Raw genomic sequence first — 20,130 nt, 5'->3', positions numbered from 1 at the left:
AATGAGGCAACGCTGATGGCTCCATTCGTGCCTTGGGAGTCTTTGCTTAGTAAAAGCCCAAGACATAAGCCACTCCGCATGCTTAAGCATCTTGCCAGCACCTGCACCAACGGATGGATGTTCCGGGGGCAGGGCCAGCGTCACAGCTCCACCCAACAGCCCTTATGTGGAGCCCTCTTCCCTTGGACTAAATGCTAGAAGAATGCATAAAGAAAACACAACAGATCAAAGCCCGGCAATGTATATCACAGGTTAATTTTATTTGGAATGTTACTTAGGCCTGTTCAGGCACTTTCTTTACCTTTTACATTGACTAGGTATGTAAAAGCAAACATAGCTGTTCTTTGGCTTAGGATAAATATTAAAAAAGATGATAATGCCTCAGAAATTAAGAGCAACAAAGAGTATTTTTCCAGGCTACAGTTTTTCAAGGTATCAAGACTGAACAATAGTCTAACTTGGCTATTACTCTAAGCGCCTTCATTACGTACACATATATTTAACAGTTGGAGTTTAAAAGGAATGATATCATCAAGGCAGAGGCTGGAGAGTATCCAAAAGATATGGAGCTCAGTTGTCACCACCACACAAAGCCACCAGAATAGCTTCATAATCACCTTTTGTTTCATCCTAGATGTGGAAGAACAAAGAAGAATCATGTTATGTGACCAAGACTGCTAGACATATATAATGAAGTACAGTAAGAAGAAGAGCTTTCCTGCTATGCTCACCCAATACCTTTCCCCTCTGACCTCTTCATGTGATGTTTTAGATCCAGAACATCACGAGGAGGCTACATGAGTAGAGGAAGAGCCCTGATACAAGGGGCCCCTCTTCAACTCCTGGAGGACAGCAGGGATGCTGATGGAGGGCTGACTTCAATAATGTGAACAGACAAAGGGCTGGAGAGGGCTTGTTTCCACGGGGCTGATGGCAGCTTCACAAAGAGGAAAGTGTCCTGGCTCATCCTGGAGTTCATGGCTCTGAACGTACATCATTGCTAATGCTGCTCCACTGAAAGCAATGGCGTATTCTCCCAAGTTTTTTGGGGGGGTGGAGATTCTGGAGCTGTGTTGAGAGACTGTACCCAAGCTGTGAAAATCCTATTGTAGCCCAGCCAGTAACAGCTAAGAAGGAAGGACTGCTAGGTTTCTTAAACAGGGCTACTCAGAATGCAGTGCATACCTACAAGATGCAGTTGTGTGACATCGAAGGGAGTCTTACAGCAAAACCCTGTGTGCGTCTATTCAGAAGCAAGTCCCACTGAGTTCAATGGGACTTCTAGATAAATGTGCCTAGATTGCAGCCTTGATGCTACATAATTGTTTGGAAGCCCCAAAAGTAGTTTGTCAACAGGAATAGATAAATAAATATACATAAACAAGTCAGGATCTACATTTGCAAGCCAACCTGTCAGAGCTCCAGACCTAACTCTTTAGCCACTCAATCAAGTTTAGTGCAATTTAAGTTTACTGCACTTTTTAAAAGTTACATACCAAGATGGCCTGGCAGAGGGATTTGCCATACATTGACTTGTAGAATCCTTTGATCTCATTCATGTCAATCTCAGAACGTGACACCATGATCCTGTTCAGAGTTCTGTAGCGTGTTCCAGAACCCTGTTAAAAATAAATGGAAGTAAATTCACTATATACTGTAGTCCGTTGGCAGATGAGGCCAGCACCACCCTAAGGCTAAACAAGTGGCTGGTCAGTGCCTGGATGGGTTACTGCCTGGGAGTCACATGTATGCCTCCCAGTGTTCCATGACAGGGTGAAAAGAGGACTATAAATGTAATTAAATAAATAAAACTTTAATACAGTATAGGCATTTTGATTGTAGTTGGCTTAGCGCTGCTCGCCAGACTTTCCTGGTTCTATCACTGCAGCTCTTAAAAGGATAAAGGGCATTCACTGCAGGCAAACAAATGTTCCTGCATATTTATTTTTCAAAATGGTGTTATGAACACATTGTAACATCAGTTTTTAAAATGAAGGTGCAAGAACATTTGCTTCTCTGCAGTGAATTAAGAAATTCACTCTGCAGTGAATTCTCTGCAGTGAATCCTTTGGCCGTATCCTTTGAATAAACTACTGGCACCCCACCCGCATCCCCCAAAGCCCCGTTTCAGAGCTCCCCACATGCTAGCGCTAACATTGGGGTGGGAGGGATTCACCAAATGTTCTCTGGAAGTAGTAGAACTCCAGAACAGACCCAGGATCACCAATAATTTCTCATTCTCTTTGATAAATTTCAGCTCAACTAGGACAGATTCCACAGCTGTTCCAGACATTGTCAACTTGATTCACATGTCAGAAGCTGGGAGGGGGACTATTTTGATCAATATTCTCAGGGTGCGGGGATACATAAAAATGTCTTGTGTGTGTGTATACACACACACACACACACACACACACACACACACACACACACACATACACATTACTTGCCTAAGTAATATACTATACTATATTGGGCCGGTCCTATTGGGAATGCTGCACTGATTAAATAACCCCCTTCATCATAAAGAGGGCCAGACCTTGGGCTTCCTTGCCTAGAGACTCTGATTTTAGCCTACTCCTTTAGAGCAAAAGTTCTGCTACTAAAGTATATTTTACCTTCATTGCCAAGTGGAGCTTTTCCGCAAAGAAAGCTGGCTTGCTTGTGGCACATTTCACTGGAAATCAAACAGAACTGCGATTATTTATGACAGCAAAATAACAGAAACAAGATATGAGGGGAAGAACAGATACAGATTCTGAAGACTTCAAACTCAATGGGCTTTAGTCACCATTGGGAGTTAATTAAACACAAATTGCAAGCCTTGGGTGCCTTGACAGAAAGGTGATACATAAATGCAAATAAATAAATAAATAATAATAGTAATAATAATAATGTCTCCGCACACCTACAACCACTGCATCCTCCATGAAATTTTTTAGGCAAGTAATGTGAATTTCACAAATCACTATATACAGTCAGGCTGAGCTCAGTTGGACTTACTTCTGAGTAGACAGGATCACACTATTGTTCGCCTAATAATACTTTTTATATAAGGGGGGACAGAACTAAGAAACAGAGTTTTAACTATGGAACAGGGTCACATACCAATTGCTGTCAGGCAATTCTCAATGTCTCCCTTCAGCTCCAGGTCCAAAGCCTTGTTCATGTCATGCTTGCTGTACTTGGTGTATTTCTGGAAAACTGAAAGCAAAGGTGTGAGGGGAAATGTAAGGCTGTGCTTGCCATGAGACATGCAATTTTCATGCAAGTTCTGTGAATGCTGACAGCGCAATGTCCTATGTTACTCTTTCAAAACAGCTTTTGTTACAATAGAAGCAGCCAACTGTAGTGTGGAAATGCAGGCTTATTAACAAAGCTGTGGGGGCTCCTCTGTTTATCCTTAAGCAGTCACTATTTTGCACTTTGCTGTTATGCTTTGTCCTCACAGAACACCAAAGTGGCTGAAGCAATTCTTGACTGAAGTACAGGATTAAATGGCTTTCTACCTACCTCTTCGGAGGTGTGGCATGCTTCGTGTAGTGAGGATTTGAATGAAAGCATCAATATCAGTCCCCTTTCTTCTTTCTCCAGCCTCATACAAGGCCTGTGGGAATAAATTAGAGTATGTAGTGTGGGAGTCCGAAATATTGTGTATAATCCGATTCAGTCAAAAGCAAACAACTGCACAGCAGAATTCAACCTGCAGGTCAAATGATTTTCTGTCCATTCTGTAAATTGACAGTACCTTAGGATTCCTGCAGTTAAGTGAACCCCAGAATCACATATACACTATGGCTGAGAGCTGGTGGAATGGAAGGAGTTGCTTATTTCCTCGCTGACCATTTCCCCACTCGCATAACTCTCTCTCTCTCTCTCTCTCTCTCTCTCTCACACACACACACACACACACACACACACACACACACACACACACTTACCCTTGTTTGCACCTAATGCTAAGCCATGCTGTGCCCAGGTAGAAACTTATGGCATGTGGCCTAGAACAATCCGCTCCCCCCCCCCCCATGAATGAACTCCTGGGGCACAAAGGCTACACAGAAGGGAAGAGACCCAGGCCTGCCTGACTCAGGTCACTGCCGGCCCGTGCCTCAGTCAGGCCCAGGTGGAACCTAGTTCTTTCCGTTACATTCTAGGGTTGCCATACATCCAGAATTTCCTGGACATTGCCAAGATTCGGCTGTCAGAAACAGTGTCCGGGTGGAAATTGCTTTAATGTCCAGGAAAATCCAGACATAGCGCAACCCATGTTGGAAGTGTAGATTTTGGTGAACTCCCTTAAGAATAGCTCAAAAACATTTTTATTTTTGAGATCTTGCAAAACTAAAAAAATCAACAACTTTTGTGTCCAGATTTTCACCTTTTGAAATATGTCAACCCTACGTTAGAACCATCTCTTTGTGAGTCCTGAGATTTTATTAATGAAAAATTAATAAATTATTTGGGGCTTTGAGGGGAGTGGCAGGATAGATAACAGAGCTCTGGCAATATGAAATAGATCTGGTGCTCTTATTAGTCCTTGGCAAGATGGAAAAGCTTGTGCATCTGTGGGCATGGAGTGGAGGGCATTCAGAATAGACACAAGCCTGCTCTTACCCGGGCATCATTATCGGCCAGCTCTTCATTCACGTGAGGGTTTTCATCACGGTCACCCTGCAAAAGATCGAGTTCACCTGTTACCACTTTGCAGACTATAATCCTGGCTTCCTACCAGCAAACAAACATTAACTTCTAGTTCTCAAAAATTCAAATTGTGCATACCTTTGCTAGAGCAACCAAAGCCTTCTGGAAGGCTCCAGATGTATCTGAGACAATGTCTTTGGTAAGATCCCTCTTATAAGCTGCAAAAAGTACAAAGCAATTAAAATAAACCTTTGAAATCCATTTTTTAACAACAAAATATTCATTGTGGTGAGATAACTCTCTCATTCCATAGTTAACTGACTGACGTTTTACACCCAATGACAGATTTCCATTGGAAATCCTATAGCACAATCCTATGCATGCTTAGACACATGTCTCACTTTGTCCAGTGGTGGAGCAGAGCCTAGGAGCCCCACCCCTGGCACTGCTAAACTTACCAGAAAAGGCCGGGGTGGCATGGCAGTGAGGTCATTTTTGAAGGAGCCAATTCAAAACTCCCACGAGCACAACACCTGCGTAGCCAGTAGGTCAGGAGGGCAGCCCCACAGCTCCCTCCACCACATGAGCTACATGATTCTTCTAACAAGGCATTTGAAATATCACCAACTACAGAAGCAGATGCATACCCAGACATTATTTTCTTGTGGCATAATTTTCACCCATATTTTTATAGAGTTAGTGGAATGTTACCCATGTAGACAAACATTTGCAGCTTAGTAGCTGTTCAACGGCTTTGCCTCACAGTTTAAAACTGAAGGGTTGAGTGGGGAAAGAGAGTTCAGCATACAGTCTAGTTCCCTACAAGCCATAATCACAGTGGATGGAACACTGGACTGTTAGATTGCTGTCTGTGTTCCAAGAATGGCACAAGGCCAGATACATGCATTGCTCTTAGTTCTATACCCTGAACAAAATGCAAGAAGTTGATTTTTCTATCTTAAGATACATTAACAAAGAAAGCAGCTCCGAGCATTTTATTCTCCCCCTTGCATAGCATTTTATATTGAGTTTAAACAGACAAACCCAAACACTAAGTTACCTTCATTATATGCTCTGCTGTCTTCCTTGATTTCTCTGTTGTTCCTTGATGCCATAATCTCGATTAAAATGTCTTCGTCAGTTCCAAGACCCTGTATGGCAGTAAATCAATAATATGTATTCCTCTAAAATGACTTTAATCTAAAAAGTGCATAAAGGACCCAGAACAGGTGGTATATCCAGTCAAAATCACAGCCGTGTCATGCATTCACAAAATAAGAGTTTATCTTCAACCTTGGGGGCCAATATGTTGTTGGGCTACATCTCTCGTGATCCCCAGCCAGCTTAGCCAATGGTCAGGGGTGATGGAAATTTGAGTTCAATGTCATCTGGTGACCCAAAGTCCATGGGACCTAATATATAATATCTGAAAGACTGCTGCCTTTCCTATAATCCCTCTCAGGCAGTAGGATCGGCAGAGAGGCGGCCTCTCTGAAGTTTGTGGGGCTGGCCCAAAATAGAACATTCTCTGTGGTAGACCCTAAACTATTTAATCCACCACCCCAGACATCAGTCTGGCTCCTTCATTCTGTAGTTTCCATACCCTGAACTTTGGCACTGGAGATACATACACATGGACATGTATATGTACATGTATACAGTTGTACCTTTCTCAAACAGAATGCATTCTGGGAGTCCATTTGACTCCTGGAATCATTCAAAAACCAAGGCACGGCTTCCGATTGGCTGCAGGAGTGTCCTGCAGCCAACTGGAAGCCGCACCAGATGTTCAGCTTCCAAAAATCGTTCAAAAACCAGAACACTCACTTCTGGTTTTTGATGTTTGGGAGCTGAAACATACGAGTTCCAATGTGTTCAGCAACCAACCTACGAGTATTATATATATATTTATATATATATATGTAAGCCGTGCTTTTTTTTCTTGAAAAAAATGTTTAGGGGTACTCTCATTTTCCTACTCATATTGAAATACTGATCCTCAATGAAGCCAAACTTAGATTCACAAAGCGTTTAGGGGTATGCGCACTGGCAGAGGAACAGGAATGCGTAGGGAGCGGATCACCCCCGGCACCACTATTCCACTAGGGTGCCATCGTGACAGGCCCCCGGACACGCACTGTGCACCCTCCCACACCCCAGGCATCACACCCTCACAGGCAGTGCATCATGCCCACAGAACGCGCGGGTGGTGTACCACACCCCGGGATGGGCAGCGTGCCATGCCCCTGGGATGCGCACAACGCCCCCTCCTGCTCTCCGCCCCCAGTAGTGGAGCATTCAGCTTTGCCACTGCTCCTGCGTCCCCCAGAAAAATCACTGTATGTAAGGTAAAGGTAAAAGGTATATATTTAGGACCCATCCTGTTCTCTTGACTGTAATTTGTTCTAACTGATTTTACTATTGTATTTATAAACTATTGTAAATCACCCTGGAATCTCATGGTGAAGGGTTGGGCAAGAACCACAGAGACCAGAAAGAAGAAATGGTCAGCCACAATCTACCTGTGCAGTTTACACAACAATATTTCTGCCTGTAACTGACCTGTACATGAGTGGAGCCAATGAGCTTCTTCGCCCTGCTCCACTCTCACACTTGAGGTTATACACATTTATTAGATTTGTTTTTGACTCAATAATGCTGAAGACCAGCTCTTGCTTGGGTACAAGACCCAGCTTATCCCAGTCAGCAGAGAGACCTACCTTCATGGCGTACCTGAGCTCATCGGCATCAAACTGGGCTGGAGTCTTCAGCAAACCCAGGACAACATCTTCTAGTTGGCTTTTAAGTGCTTTTTTCAAAGCATCTTCCAGGGGCTGTAACCGAAAGCAACATCAGTGTAAACTACCCATTTAAAGAGTTATTTGGATTATAAAATAAATATCTAATCTACTTCCCCCCTTTGACAACAATTCCCTCTCTGCCAAGAAGAATATTGTTCAAGCGTCAAACACTCCATATACTTGTGTCTATTAAACTTGTAATGCCATCTTAAACAGCCTCATTGCCATGTACAGAAACCTCACACATTCAGGAAAAGCCTTTTTTCCACTTGAAATTGGCCATAGCTTCCTCTCTATACCCCATTCTCATGGGTGCTGATGGAATCTGCCTTCTGTTGTTCCTGATTCATTTATCATTCATTTATGGTTAGAAAGTGGCATGGCATTATCCCTTCAGATTCTTTTATTAAAAAACAATTTAAAGAAGCCAAGGAAAGGCCCTCCGTTCAAATCAGAACCATGGTGCTGGGGGGGGGCAATATCCCTCCCCCATGCCAAATCTGGGACACATTGACATCCACCTCTTCAAACCTATATTCTAACAACCAGAAACCATGAGGATTTTAAAATGTTGATTCCTTTTTCTAAAGCAATGCATCATGATCTTCAAAATGCAAACATGTATATATAAGATAGTTCTTCAGGGTGATCCTTTATTAGCAGCTGTACCTTTCCCTTTAACTGCTGGTAGGCAGCTTTGATCTGCTGGCGTTGGGCATTGTTTCGCTTGGTCAAAATATCAATGATGGTTGCTTCATCAACTCCTGAAATGCAAAGAAGAAGTATTTGTAAGCCATAGCACTGTGTGCAGATCATTTTTCCTAATCATAATACTGAGAGACAAATAAAGTTTCAGCCATAACTGGCCCATGTCACTTTTTTCATGAACATTTTCAGCGAGTGAAAAGATGGGTTTTCACTACTCATTCTTAAGCCATTCACTTATGTTTTGCCCTTACTTCCCCTCCATTTTATAATCATGCTGCTATATCTGATGTCCTATGCAGAGCTGTGAAATCAACCTCTTCACAACACTTCATTGGGTGGCGTCATGCAAAAGAGGAAGAAACAGCAGCCAGGAGAAAATAAGGACAGATTTTTAAAAGAATGTTTACAGACTATTTAAAGGGGAGAATTCTTCATTAAGGTTAGTAAAAAATGATATTCTCAAATTTCCAGGGCTATTTGAGTGTAGGGAAGCCATGTGTGGAAGGGGGTTCCACTGAAAATTATTGGAATAGGGAGGAGGCAGAATGGATATATATTTGGATTTTTATAACTTTGTATTTGTAAAACCAAATAAAAATGATTTTTTTAAAAAGGTTTTTTCACAGAAACCTCTCCTGAGAAATGCTGGCTTGACCAGCTGTTACTTTCTTCATCCTAACAACAATCAGCAGAGAAAGGAGAAGACTGGGAAGAATAGGAAGTCAAACCCATTGATTTATTCAGCAATTTTGGTGTAAGATGAAACAATATTTAAACTTAATGCACACTTTTGCCAAAATTGGATAGGCCATTTTGCTGAATATTCTCCAGGTGAAGACTGAAATTCTCCAACAACTCAGATTGGGATTAGGAAAATTTGGGGGTTTTTAACTGTAAGAAAGAAGTCAACTCAGCCCTAATTTTCCACCCAACTAAGATTTCTAATTTTGACCAAACTTTGGAACTGGAGACTATCCAGCCTGAGGCTAAAGTTTGTAGGAAAACCTCACACATACCAGGCAGATAAAGGAGGATCTTTGAATCCCATGAACCATGATGGACATACCAGAACAATTTAGAAGACTGGGGTAACAAATTGGATGAAAAATCAGTTTCCATTGACAACCTTGGAAAAAGGACTGGTGATCTAATCTGGTCTTCAAAATAGCAGTCCTCACTATATTAGGGACATGTCGATGGAGGACAGTTTCAAACTGCTTCCACATGCATGATGAACAAGCCCATCTTACCTTTAGCTGTTATGGCCTTATCCAGGGCAGCAGCATCAGTAGATGGATCAAAGCTAGGATAAGCATGAACTGCAGAGCCACTTTTAGTATTTTTCTAAATGAAACAGAAGGACTGAATGAGAAACTTACATTTGCTTTAATTTTCTATCCTCTGAGGTTCAGGATGAATTGCATTTAGAACCAGGTAATTGAAGTATAAATTATCAAAAGATGCAAAATAATATATATATAGCATGCTACAGTTATTCCATTGACATATTGCCCTTACATTTTCAATGACAATTAAGGCTTGGATCTAAGGGACAATTATGAGTACCAAGCATAGCATTAATTCCATATTAACTAGAGTTGCCATATGTCTGGACATATACTGAATACTGCTGTCTCTAGCAGTGTCTGGGCGGAAATCGGTGAAATGTCCAGGAAAATCCAGGTGTATGGCAGCCCATGTTGCTGATTTTCCATTAAAAAGAAGCTCAAAAATGGCCTGGGGAAAGTGACCTGAAGCTTAGACCCTGCTCTACAACGGAAGGCTCCCTGTATAATGTAGAAGCATGATCATGTACAAAGAACCTACATGCACAGAACAACCTTTTCCCTTCAGATGTCTTCTCTCTTCCCATGCATAGAAGGTGGCAAAGACAGGCAAATAGGGACATGACAAAGGGGGTGTGGCCAACAAGTGATGGACAGCGCATGAAAGGGGCTCTTGCTTAAGCAGCAATAGTGCTTGTTAATAACACTGGGGCTCTTATAGGAAGACACATTGACAGGTCACACCCATGTTCTGAAATCTATTTGTGTTGACACCCTAATACGAAGTCATTCTCTGACTATGAAAGAAAAACCTCCCACAGGCCAAAAGGTATCATCCACACAAAGAGGGATGTATTTGCATACTTAGGGAAACCCCAAGATTTGTAAAAGTATAAAATATATTTAAGGAAAAACACCCCAATGAAGACTGAGTATTGTTTAGTGGCTGTAGACCAATGGCTGCCTGATGCTGGCAGTGGGAGTGGGGATAATGCATCCTGGAAAATGGTACAGATGGCTGACTGGCAGGAATCCTGAACAGCAGCATATTCCACATTGGAACATTTTGTTGCAGACCCCGTGTGATTAACTCTGTCTTCTACTTTTCTTTTTTTATGCACATATTATTTGAAAAATCTTACCACGTATTGTGCTTCATCATTTTCAATAAACCAGGCCTGTTTCAGAAACTCTTGCACAAAAGCCATGTTGTTTCAAGGTTCTGCAGGGAGAAAGCAAGGATTATAATGAAATGTTACAGCAGTCTCTTTTCATGTTTTCTAAGGTTAATAATCATCTATATTGTCAGGGCTTTCTGAAAGCCATGAAAAGAGATTAATGTTTCCCAACAGCCCTCTGAAGCAAATGAGACTATGACATTCTCATTCTATACTGGGAGGAGGGTGACTAGGTCAAAAAGATCACATATGCGTCTCACATGCTGATTTTAGCATTGGCACAAAGGGATAGGTGGAGGGGTCAAATTCTGTTTCTCTCAATTTCTCATTTTTCCAATCTTAAATTCAGTTCTCAGTTTAGAAAATTCATCAGTTTAGAAAATTCATCAGCATTTGGGTGAGAATTTCTCCTAATGTTACATTTTTTAGCATGATTTTTTTGCCCAATATACACATTTTTGCAAAGCAATTTTTTTGTAGTATGATGCATGTTTTGTATTTTATTTTTACTAATATATACATTTATATGCACAGTTTACTCCAGTACATGCAATTTTGTACACATCACACAGCTAAGAACAACACTGCAAAATTCAGAGTAATGCTGATTTGGAAGGATGGCTGTGTTTTAGTCCACTGAATTTTGTATGATTGCCTTTAAATACAAACTGAATTGAATTTCTCCCCCATCCCTTCTTGGCAGTGCTACTTCCATAGAGGAAGTGCCCAGCCCAAACATAGCATATGAGTCACACACCACTTCTAAGATGAAGTGAGAGAGGCAGAAGGAAACCAGGGGTTCGCTAAAAGAGACCCATGGGCTGCGCAGAAGGCCATCCCCAAGCTGGACCTTCATTAGGGACACAAACAAGGCATATTCAAAGAAGGCCCATTGAAATCAATGGGCAAAAGTTAGTTATAACCACCGTTAGTCCATTGGTTTAATTAGGTATAGTCCTGGCATGATTTAATCAGATACAACCCATAGTATATTCTTATTTCTTACACACACACACCCCATATCACTAGAGTTTGGGGAGGCAGTAAGAGGCTGGTAAAACAATCCTCAGCTTCATGCAACAGAGGAGGAACTCAGGCTCAGAACCACCAAGTTGGGCTGAGATAAGATTTGAGAGGTTAAGAAATCAAGATTCAGTGCTTTTAATCTTCTTGGTTCAATCACAATTCCATTCAGATATTATTTCAGCAAAGTCCTTCTTTTAGTGTTATTTATTTTGGTACTTTGTGAAAGATTAATTTCCCATTGAATTCCAAAAATAGGACAGCTAGAAAGTTTGTCACCAGTGGCCTACTTGGAGGGCTTTCCAGTGATGCAAAGTTTGCAGGAAGTAAGTAGGATGTATCCAGGGACTGGCCAGGAAGGTAGCACCCAATAACCTTTTATATCTCATCTCTGTGGTGGTTTTCACACGACAGTTTATTCCATTTCCCCAGTCCCCTAAGTGTTAATCTCCATGTTATGTTCCACAAGACCACAGGAGTCAACTCCTTGGGGCCGAGGTCCTTTTGCCCCCCCCCCTAAAATATTTGAGGGGGGCCACCCCCACAAAGATAATGGGCATTGCCCTGTACCAGACAAAGAAGAGTGGCTAACTAAATTGATGGACTATGCCAAAATGGCAAAATGGGTGGGTGTAATAAGAAACCAAGAGGAAAACAAAATATTAAAAAGTGGGGGAAATCTGAAAAATTCTGGCATGCAAGTAAGTTTATTAGTAGGGTTAACTTAAATCAAGTAGTTAAAATTATCATTAAGAGAAAAGGAAGAATAACTTAAAAATGGAGTAAAGTGGAAAATGCAGTGTTAAAATTTTAAATTAGAAAAGAAACCACAAAAGTGGGAGAGGGAAGTCATATATATAATTGTACTGCATGTATGTGTTTGCAAGGTGTGTACCTGTAAACTTTTGAAAACGGAAAATAAAAATATATATAAAAAGTTAATGAGCATTGCCATTCAAATGGTGTGCATGTGTCACATCTTGCTAGGCACCCCCAATATTTTATTCAAGTTGCCACCCCTGCAGAACACATACAGTAAAGGCCACTTCTGGAAATCTAGTGGAATACAGTGGAAGCTCAGCACTCATTTCCATGTTAATCCATTTGCAAGCCCATTAACCCAGAAAACTGTGAGAATAGTGGGGCTAGACAATGTACCACCAGTATATAGGTCTTTCCTGCTATTTTCATGAGTGAATCAGAGAGGAATCAATGGTGAAATTTAGCTCAACATGCTGGTATATCAGTCAAAAAGCCATGGCTCCATAGAACGGCCATGTGAAAGGAATGTTAGAAAATGGAACCGAAGTGCTAGCAATCAGGAAAACTAATGCAATGCTCTGCCTGTCTGGATGCCCCCTGTGCCCCCAGCCAGGCTAGAAGTTGCTCTAGATGCTTTGCAGTTTATACAAGACAGCTGCCCTCAATTCAGGGTTGGCTAACACACAAATCCTGCTAGTTAGATGTATAAAACCAAGAGTTCCAAAGCCATTTTTTGCAAAAAAACCAGAGTTCACATGCAATACTTGCATAACAAGAGGAATAATCCTGTGTCTACAAAAATGTAACCTGATGCAAAGGCCTAAGTATATTTCAAAGAGCTTCTTTTGCAACATTCCAACATGTTTACTAAGAAATAAATCATATGATGTTTAATGCCACTTTCTCAAAAGTAGGCACCCACCAGATCAAGTATATCAAAGTACCCTCACAAGGACACAGCTATTTATGGCATTTCATGTCCCATAGGCAATCTCCCCTCATGTCCAGAATGGATCAAAATCTTGAAAAACTTGTCCCTTGACTCAAAAGAACTACCAAGCAGAAAGAAACAGCCCCACCCTCTTTTGAAAGCAGTTGTGGAAAGTATGAATAGACTAGGGGTGAGATTCTGCAGTTCTTACTCATACATACACCCTCAGGAGGAGCCGTCTGCAATTTTAAAAAAGGAAGGGGACTAATTACTGGCTCCCCTGCCTTCTTTCTTGAAGGAGAGCTCACATTTTAATTTCATACCTTGGTAATGTTTGCAAGAAGTGACAACTCGGCTGTTATTAAAACAGTTAAGCAACGTCATAACCACAGGGTGCATGTTTTTCAAAAAAAAGTTTCCATACAAGGAAGTCACATTTCCCCCCTCTTAACTCACTCTTTTGTGGTTAAAAATAATTCAGTTTTCCATGGTCACACACATCCACACAAAAGCCAGTCCTAAAAGAGCTGGTTTTAGACAAACTAAAAAAAATAAACCTGCACTGGCAGCTTCAGAAGTATTGCTGCTTTTTCACAATCCCCCCCCCCCCGAAAAAAATACAGCAAGCAAACAACTTTTTTAAACAGACTACAGCCTTGTTCCTAAGCACATTTGGTTGAAAATAAGTACGTAATACCTGAAAGTAAATTTGCACAGGATGTCATCCCACAAGTTACACTTTTCTACAACTAACAAGCAGTAAAGAGCAAGGAATGAAGAAGCCATACCTTTCGATTTCCAAACTCAGAAAGACTCTTTTTTGCTCTGGAAAACTACAGACTGGAAGAATCAGACTGCCGACTTGTGGCTTTTATAAAGCTACCAGGAAGCCACACCTAGCAACCAATGCTTACTTCTACAACTCAGATGATTGGTTGCTTGGTGGGGGAAGGCTAAGAATCTAGGCAAAACTCACACCCAAACATTTTGGAAACAAACTGTCCACTGCAGTGAAGAAACAGATCAGTGAGCTAATGCTGAAACTGCTAGAACCAGATGAATAACTGAGATGGCTGAATCCTGAGACATTGAACTCAATGGTATTAACAATTAAGCTGCAAATTAGACACTCTTAACTGTTCAAAAATTAACACATTAGATTGCCATGTCAAAGTCAGTTTCTTTTTTGTACTGTTAAAAGCAGTTTCTTTGTAGACTGCCATTATTGTCATGGTTCATATACCCAAATGAGCACAGAAATATGCCATATGCATGCACACTCTGCCATAGGCTGGTTCATACCATCCTGTTTCAGGATGGACCTGCATTGTACATAATATCATGAACATCTCTGCATATTCCTTCGGCTTTCATCTGAAAATTTGTTCACATTTCTGAAACTTCCTTCAGAAACAGCCACCAGCTGCTACATGCATGGCTGACTCAAGGCATCCACCCATTATGATTTTCATACATGAAGAAGGATATTGATAATTGGTAAGCCACGACCTGGGATGCGGGTGGTGCTGTGGGTTAAACCACAGAGCCTAGGACTTGCCGATCAGAAGGCCAGTGGTTCAAATCTCCGCGACGGGGTGAGTTCCCGTTGCTCGGTCCCTGCTCCTGCCCACCTAGCAGTTCAAAAGCACGTCAAAGTGCAAGTAGATAAATAGATACCGCTCTGGCGGGAAGGTAAACGGCGTTTCCGTGCACTGCTCTGGTTCGTCAGAAGCAGCTTAGTCATGCTGGCCACGTGACCCGGAAGCTGTACACCGGCTCCCTCGGCCAATAAAGCGACATGAGCGCCGCAACCCCAGAGTCGGCCACGACTGGACCTAATGGTCAGGGGTTCCTTTACCTTTACCTTTACGCCACCACCAAGTGCTTCATTCAGCCCTTCCTCTGGAAAAGATACAGCCAGTGTGGGTTGTGAGCACAGGCATAGAGTCAAATGCAAACAAGTGAGATGCTGGACACTTGAATGTCAGTGGACAGATTAATGGGTAGGGGAGAAACATTTTTACTAAAATGACTTTTCTTTAAATAATCCCCTCTCTAGATCATCTACAAGAATGATCCATATGTTTGATGTTACTGAAGAAATCAGCTGATGGACAGAAGGGCAGGGAACAAGGTGGCACAGCAGGAATTTAATCCTTATTTATCAGATGAGCAGGATTAAAGCCCTGTGCCAAACACCCCTTGAAGCAGTTTGCTCACTTGCTTAAACTGGTCAACCATGGCCACTCATTGGTGGGCAAGGTTCGTGACCTAGCGCCAGCCCTGGAATCCTCTCGAAGGCACACCACTCCGCTGGCTGTTGCTCCGCTCCCTTGGACATAGTGATGCTTGCTGGGGTTCCTGCCAAACCCCAAATTCAAATTTGACCTATCCGCGGCGGTTTTGGGGGCGGGGCAAGAGGAATGGACCGTGTTGGAGCAGGCTTCACTCCAGTCCGCTCCTAAAGTGGGAAAGAAGGCCAGAGCTGATGCCAGAAGAGCAGTCGGCCCCCAGAGCCCACCCAGCCCTCCCTCTAATTTTATCCTTCTTTACAGGCTAACCTTTCTCCTTTCCAGGTCCATGGGCGTTACTACAGTCGTTAGTTGCTGTTTTTCTCAGAGCCAGGAAGGAATTTCCCCTGCTCTGCAGGTTTTGCCTTTCCCGTAGCAATTGTCACAACTTTGGCAGTTTTAGGCCTTGGGTGGAATCCTTTAGTCTAACAATCAAAGAAGGGGTGATGCGGTGACTCACCCCTTTTGTGGTGGCGATATCAGGGTTCCCCATTAGAGGGGTTCTGAAGGGAGTCTCTGACCACAAGCACACAGAGTGGGCTGTAGAACTCCCCTCAGCAATGTGGAAGGGGGCCAGCTGTGTAAATGCATGTTTTGCAATGTCCCCATATTCCCAATTAACCCTGTCTTGCCTCAGACCCCCAGTAAGGGGCTGAGAGGGCTACACACTCAATGCCTAAACCAGGCATTGCCAAACCTGGCCCTCCAGCTGTTTTGGGACAATTCCCACCATCCCTGACCACTTGTCCTATTAGCTAGGGATGATGGGAGTCAAAACAGCTGGAGGGCCAAGTTTGGCCATGCCTGGCCTAAGCTAAGGTTTCCTACATCTGAAATGTAATAAAGTTGTGGCCATTTTAATCCTAAATATGTTGTCATGTCTACTCCTTGATCCTGAGGTATGGCTCCTGGGGGGGGGGCTGTGCCTAGGCACGCAATTACATCATTGGCAATGGAATAGAATCATAGAATCATAGAATCATAGAATCATAGAATCATAGAGTTGGAAGAGACCACAAGGGCCATCGAGTCCAACCCCCTGCCAAGCAGGAAACACCATCAGAGCACTCCTGACATATGGTTGTCAAGCCTCTGCTTAAAGACCTCCAAAGGAGGAGACTCCACCACACTCCTTGGCAGCAAATTCCACTGTCAAACAGCTCTTACTGTCAGGAAGTTCTTCCTAATGTTTAGGTGGAATCTTCTTTCTTGTAGTTTGGATCCATTGCTCCGTGTCCGCTTCTCTGCTCCAGAGAAGCGGACACGGAGCAATGGATCCAAACTACAAGAAAGAAGATTCCACCTAAACATTAGGAAGAACTTCCTGACAGTAAGAGCTGTTCGACAGTGGAATTTGCTGCCCAGGAGTGTGGTGGAGTCTCCTACTTTGGAGGTCTTTAAGCAGAGGCTTGACAACCATATGTCAGGAGTGCTCTGATGGTGTTTCCTGCTTGGCAGGGGGTTGGACTCGATGGCCCTTGTGGTCTCTTCCAACTCTATGATTCTATGATTCTATGATTCTATGATTCTATGATTCTCTGGAGCAGCAGAAAACAACCTTTCTCCCTCCTCTATGTGACATCCTTTTATATATTTGAACATGGCTATCATATCACCCCTTAACCTCCTCTTCTCCAGGCTAAACATGCCCAGCTCCCTTAGCCGTTCCTCATAAGGCATCGTTTCCAGGCCTTTGACCACTTTGGTTGCCCTCCTCTGGACATGTTCCAGTTTGTCAGTGTCCTTCTTGAACTGTGGTGCCCAGAACTGGACACTGAACAGTGGACAGAACACTGGACAGAACTGAACTGAATAGCTTTTGCTGTGTATATTACCTGAATTATTTGAAGTCTTTTTTCAGCTTTCTGTACTGGATATATAAAGGTACTTTCAGGTGTTTACACATTTCAGGCTGTGCTGAATCCATGTACAGTGGTACCTCAGGTTACATATGCTTCAGGTTACATACACTTCAGGTTACAGACTCCGCTAACACAGAAATAGTGCTTCAGGTTAAGAACTTTGCTTCAGGATGAGAAAAGAAATCGTGCTCCGGCGGCGCGGCAGCAGCAGGAGGCCCCATTAGCTAAAGTGGTGCTTCAGGTTAAGAACAGTTTGAGGTTAAAAACGGACCTCTGGAACGAATTAAGTACTTAACCCGAGGTACCACTGTACTCAATAGTTGTTGCATGCTATGGGTGCACACAATGAGACCATCTGATCCCCATCTGAGGAAGCGGGACTTCTTATGGTGGTGGAAGGAGCTGCCATCTGGAAGCAAGCATGTTCTGGATAAGTGTGGCTTTGCCAACCTTGGTGCCTTCCAGAAGTTTTGGAACATTTCTCATCAGCCCCAGCCAGCACAGCTTGTTCAAAACATCTGGAGGGCACCAGGTGGGCAAAGACTGCTCTAGTGATATCTCTCTGCTACTATTTCACCTCCTGTGAATAGGGCAACACAATTCGGAGGGACATTTGGGCTCAACAGTTTACCTAGTCCCCTACTCTTTCACTTGATGTGATGTGCTAGGGTCAGTGGCGTAGCGTGGGTTGTCAGCACCCGGGGCAAGGCAAGTAATTTGCGCCCCCTAACCCGGTGCCCGGTGCGGCCGGCCCCCCCTGCACCCCCCACGCTACGCCACTGGCTAGGGTAGCCCATTTCAGTAGAAGTGCTGGGTCCCAAAATACAGGAGTATGTACAGAGTATCGCTTCCACACACTGAACAGCTGCAGTCTCCCCATCCGCTGTTTTCTGCCCACACCCAGGTAGAACCCAGGAGCAGTTTGCTATGCACTCTAGCCCAAGCAGAGCCAACACCCACTTCTAGTTTCTCCACCCTGTTCACAGGTGTTGAAATTGCTGGGCTTAATGTAGCAATTTTAAGGGGTATGCAAGCAATAATGCTCTCCAGACTTACTGACAGCATCTCTCCTCTTGGGGGCTGTTATTTCTCCTCAGGTGTTGCCTCAGATCAACACCTGCTAGTGAAATGTTATATTCAGTCCTGCAGTCACTCTCTGCCATACCAATCAACACATCCACCTTGACTCTATTGAGCTATTGAGGGTGACCAAGCTGTTCTGTGCATAGAGTCTCCCTTTAATTCAGGGCTGGAGAACCTTTTAGGCTCCATGGGCCAGATCCTTATCAGGAGCTGCCTCTCAGGCCTAATTTGACAGCTGGGTGGGGCTGCCCAACTGTCAAAATCCCTTGTGCTCCAATGTCAGAGGCTTAAGGGGAAGTGGGAAGAGACATGCAATGCCCTTTTCAAGTCTCCTTCCACTTCCCTTTTATGTCTTGGACACTAGAGACTTAAAGAGGGAGGGGGAAGCTTGCAAAAGGCTTTAAGACAACCGCCATGCTCCCAGTTGCCCCATGCTCCTGTTTGCAGGAGCCTGGAAGGGGGCAGTTGATACACACACACACACACACACACACACACACACACACACACACACACACGAACTAACTCACCTCACTCAAAATGGAGGGGGACAAGACTTTTAGTTTGTGACATTTCAGCTTCTAGTTAAGAAGAGCTTGGTGGTGGTTGATTTTTTTAAAAAATTGATCACAACTGCACCCCTCAAAAGAGTTAAGTCTCCAAATGCTGTCTCCTTTATCTGCCCAACCCTGCTCCTGGGTGGGTTTTTAAAAATCCATACCTTATCTGCTAAAGACCACAATCCTATACACACTTAACTGGGGAAGTAAGTGCTATTGAGCACAGTGGAGCTTACAATTAAATTAGCATAGATTTGTGCTGCAGGAGATCCTGAAGAAAACCTACCTGGAAGATCAATTCCACCCAGACCAACCAAACTGGTAGCTGCATTCATTGGGGAGGCTCTGTTAGAAATTCTGTCCCCACTTGTAGATTTGAGATGTAGCAGCATAGGGAAGAGCCTTTTCTGTGGTGGTTCCCAGGGTCTGGAACTCCCTCACCCTGAAGTTTTATCTGGCACCCACATTGTACATATTTTGGTGGCATTCTGAGGCACATCTTCTTACCCAGGCTTTCTGGGCTGGCTGAATATGAATTTTCACTGGTTCTGTACTGTTTTACTTGGATTGTTGTTTAATGCTTTCAGAATGCAGATGTGATTGTATTATTATTATGTTGTTGTTGTTGTTGCTGCTGCTGCATTGTTTCTGTGAAGGGCGGGCAACAAATATAGAATAAGAATAAGAAATCAGAGCAAGTTTCCACTCTGCGTAGAACAATCTGCATATCTTTAGCCTGGCCCTGACAAGGAGCAGCATCTGTGACTCAGAGGCACTCCCCCACGGCCTCTCCTTCCTTCTGGGGGAATAAGAAACTGCTTTCTTTGGCCTGCTACACATTCCAGCATTCCTTTTGCCAGCTCATCTTTGCAGCCCATTAGACTCTTGCTATTGCCAGGCTCCGTGTCCACGTAGCTCATTTCTTATGCTGAGATCTAGGAGTCCAATCTATTGTGAGTGTGTGGATGACATGCATTGTGTCCTGTGAAATTAGAGAGGAA

The 20,130-nt window shown here is 43.2% G+C and overlaps 1 protein-coding gene across 1 annotated transcript; it reads right to left on the bottom strand.

The window, feature by feature from the left end:
* Positions 1-239: 239 nt before the first annotated feature.
* On the bottom strand, positions 240-14,276 carry ANXA1 (annexin A1). The gene is made up of 13 exons (XM_083465025.1): positions 14,122-14,276; positions 10,582-10,661; positions 9,404-9,497; positions 8,115-8,209; positions 7,365-7,478; positions 5,705-5,795; positions 4,783-4,862; positions 4,618-4,674; positions 3,514-3,607; positions 3,109-3,204; positions 2,619-2,677; positions 1,497-1,619; positions 240-630 (listed from the first exon to the last, which is right to left on the bottom strand). The coding sequence occupies exons 2-13, from the start codon at positions 10,645-10,647 to the stop codon at positions 571-573; spliced, it is 1,029 nt and encodes a 342-aa protein (XP_083321151.1). The 5' UTR covers positions 10,648-10,661; positions 14,122-14,276; the 3' UTR covers positions 240-570.
* Positions 14,277-20,130: the final 5,854 nt, after the last annotated feature.

This window comes from Podarcis liolepis (genome assembly GCF_965112155.1).
Source record: "Podarcis liolepis genome assembly, chromosome: 11".
Lineage (NCBI taxonomy): Eukaryota > Metazoa > Chordata > Lepidosauria > Squamata > Lacertidae > Podarcis > Podarcis liolepis.
This window is presented reverse-complemented; position numbering and strand designations above follow the sequence as displayed.

Excerpts from the sequence above, each read along its gene's own strand:
- ANXA1 (XM_083465025.1), bottom strand. The coding sequence starts at position 10,647 with ATGGCTTTTGTGCAAGAGTTTCTGAAACAGGCCTGGTTTATTGAAAAT. Across the intron at positions 3,205-3,513 it reads CATGCCACACCTCCGAAGAG|TTTTCCAGAAATACACCAAG; the intron begins GTAGGTAGAAAG and ends CTTTGCTTTCAG. Across the intron at positions 2,678-3,108 it reads GAATTGCCTGACAGCAATTG|TGAAATGTGCCACAAGCAAG; the intron begins GTATGTGACCCT and ends TTTGATTTCCAG.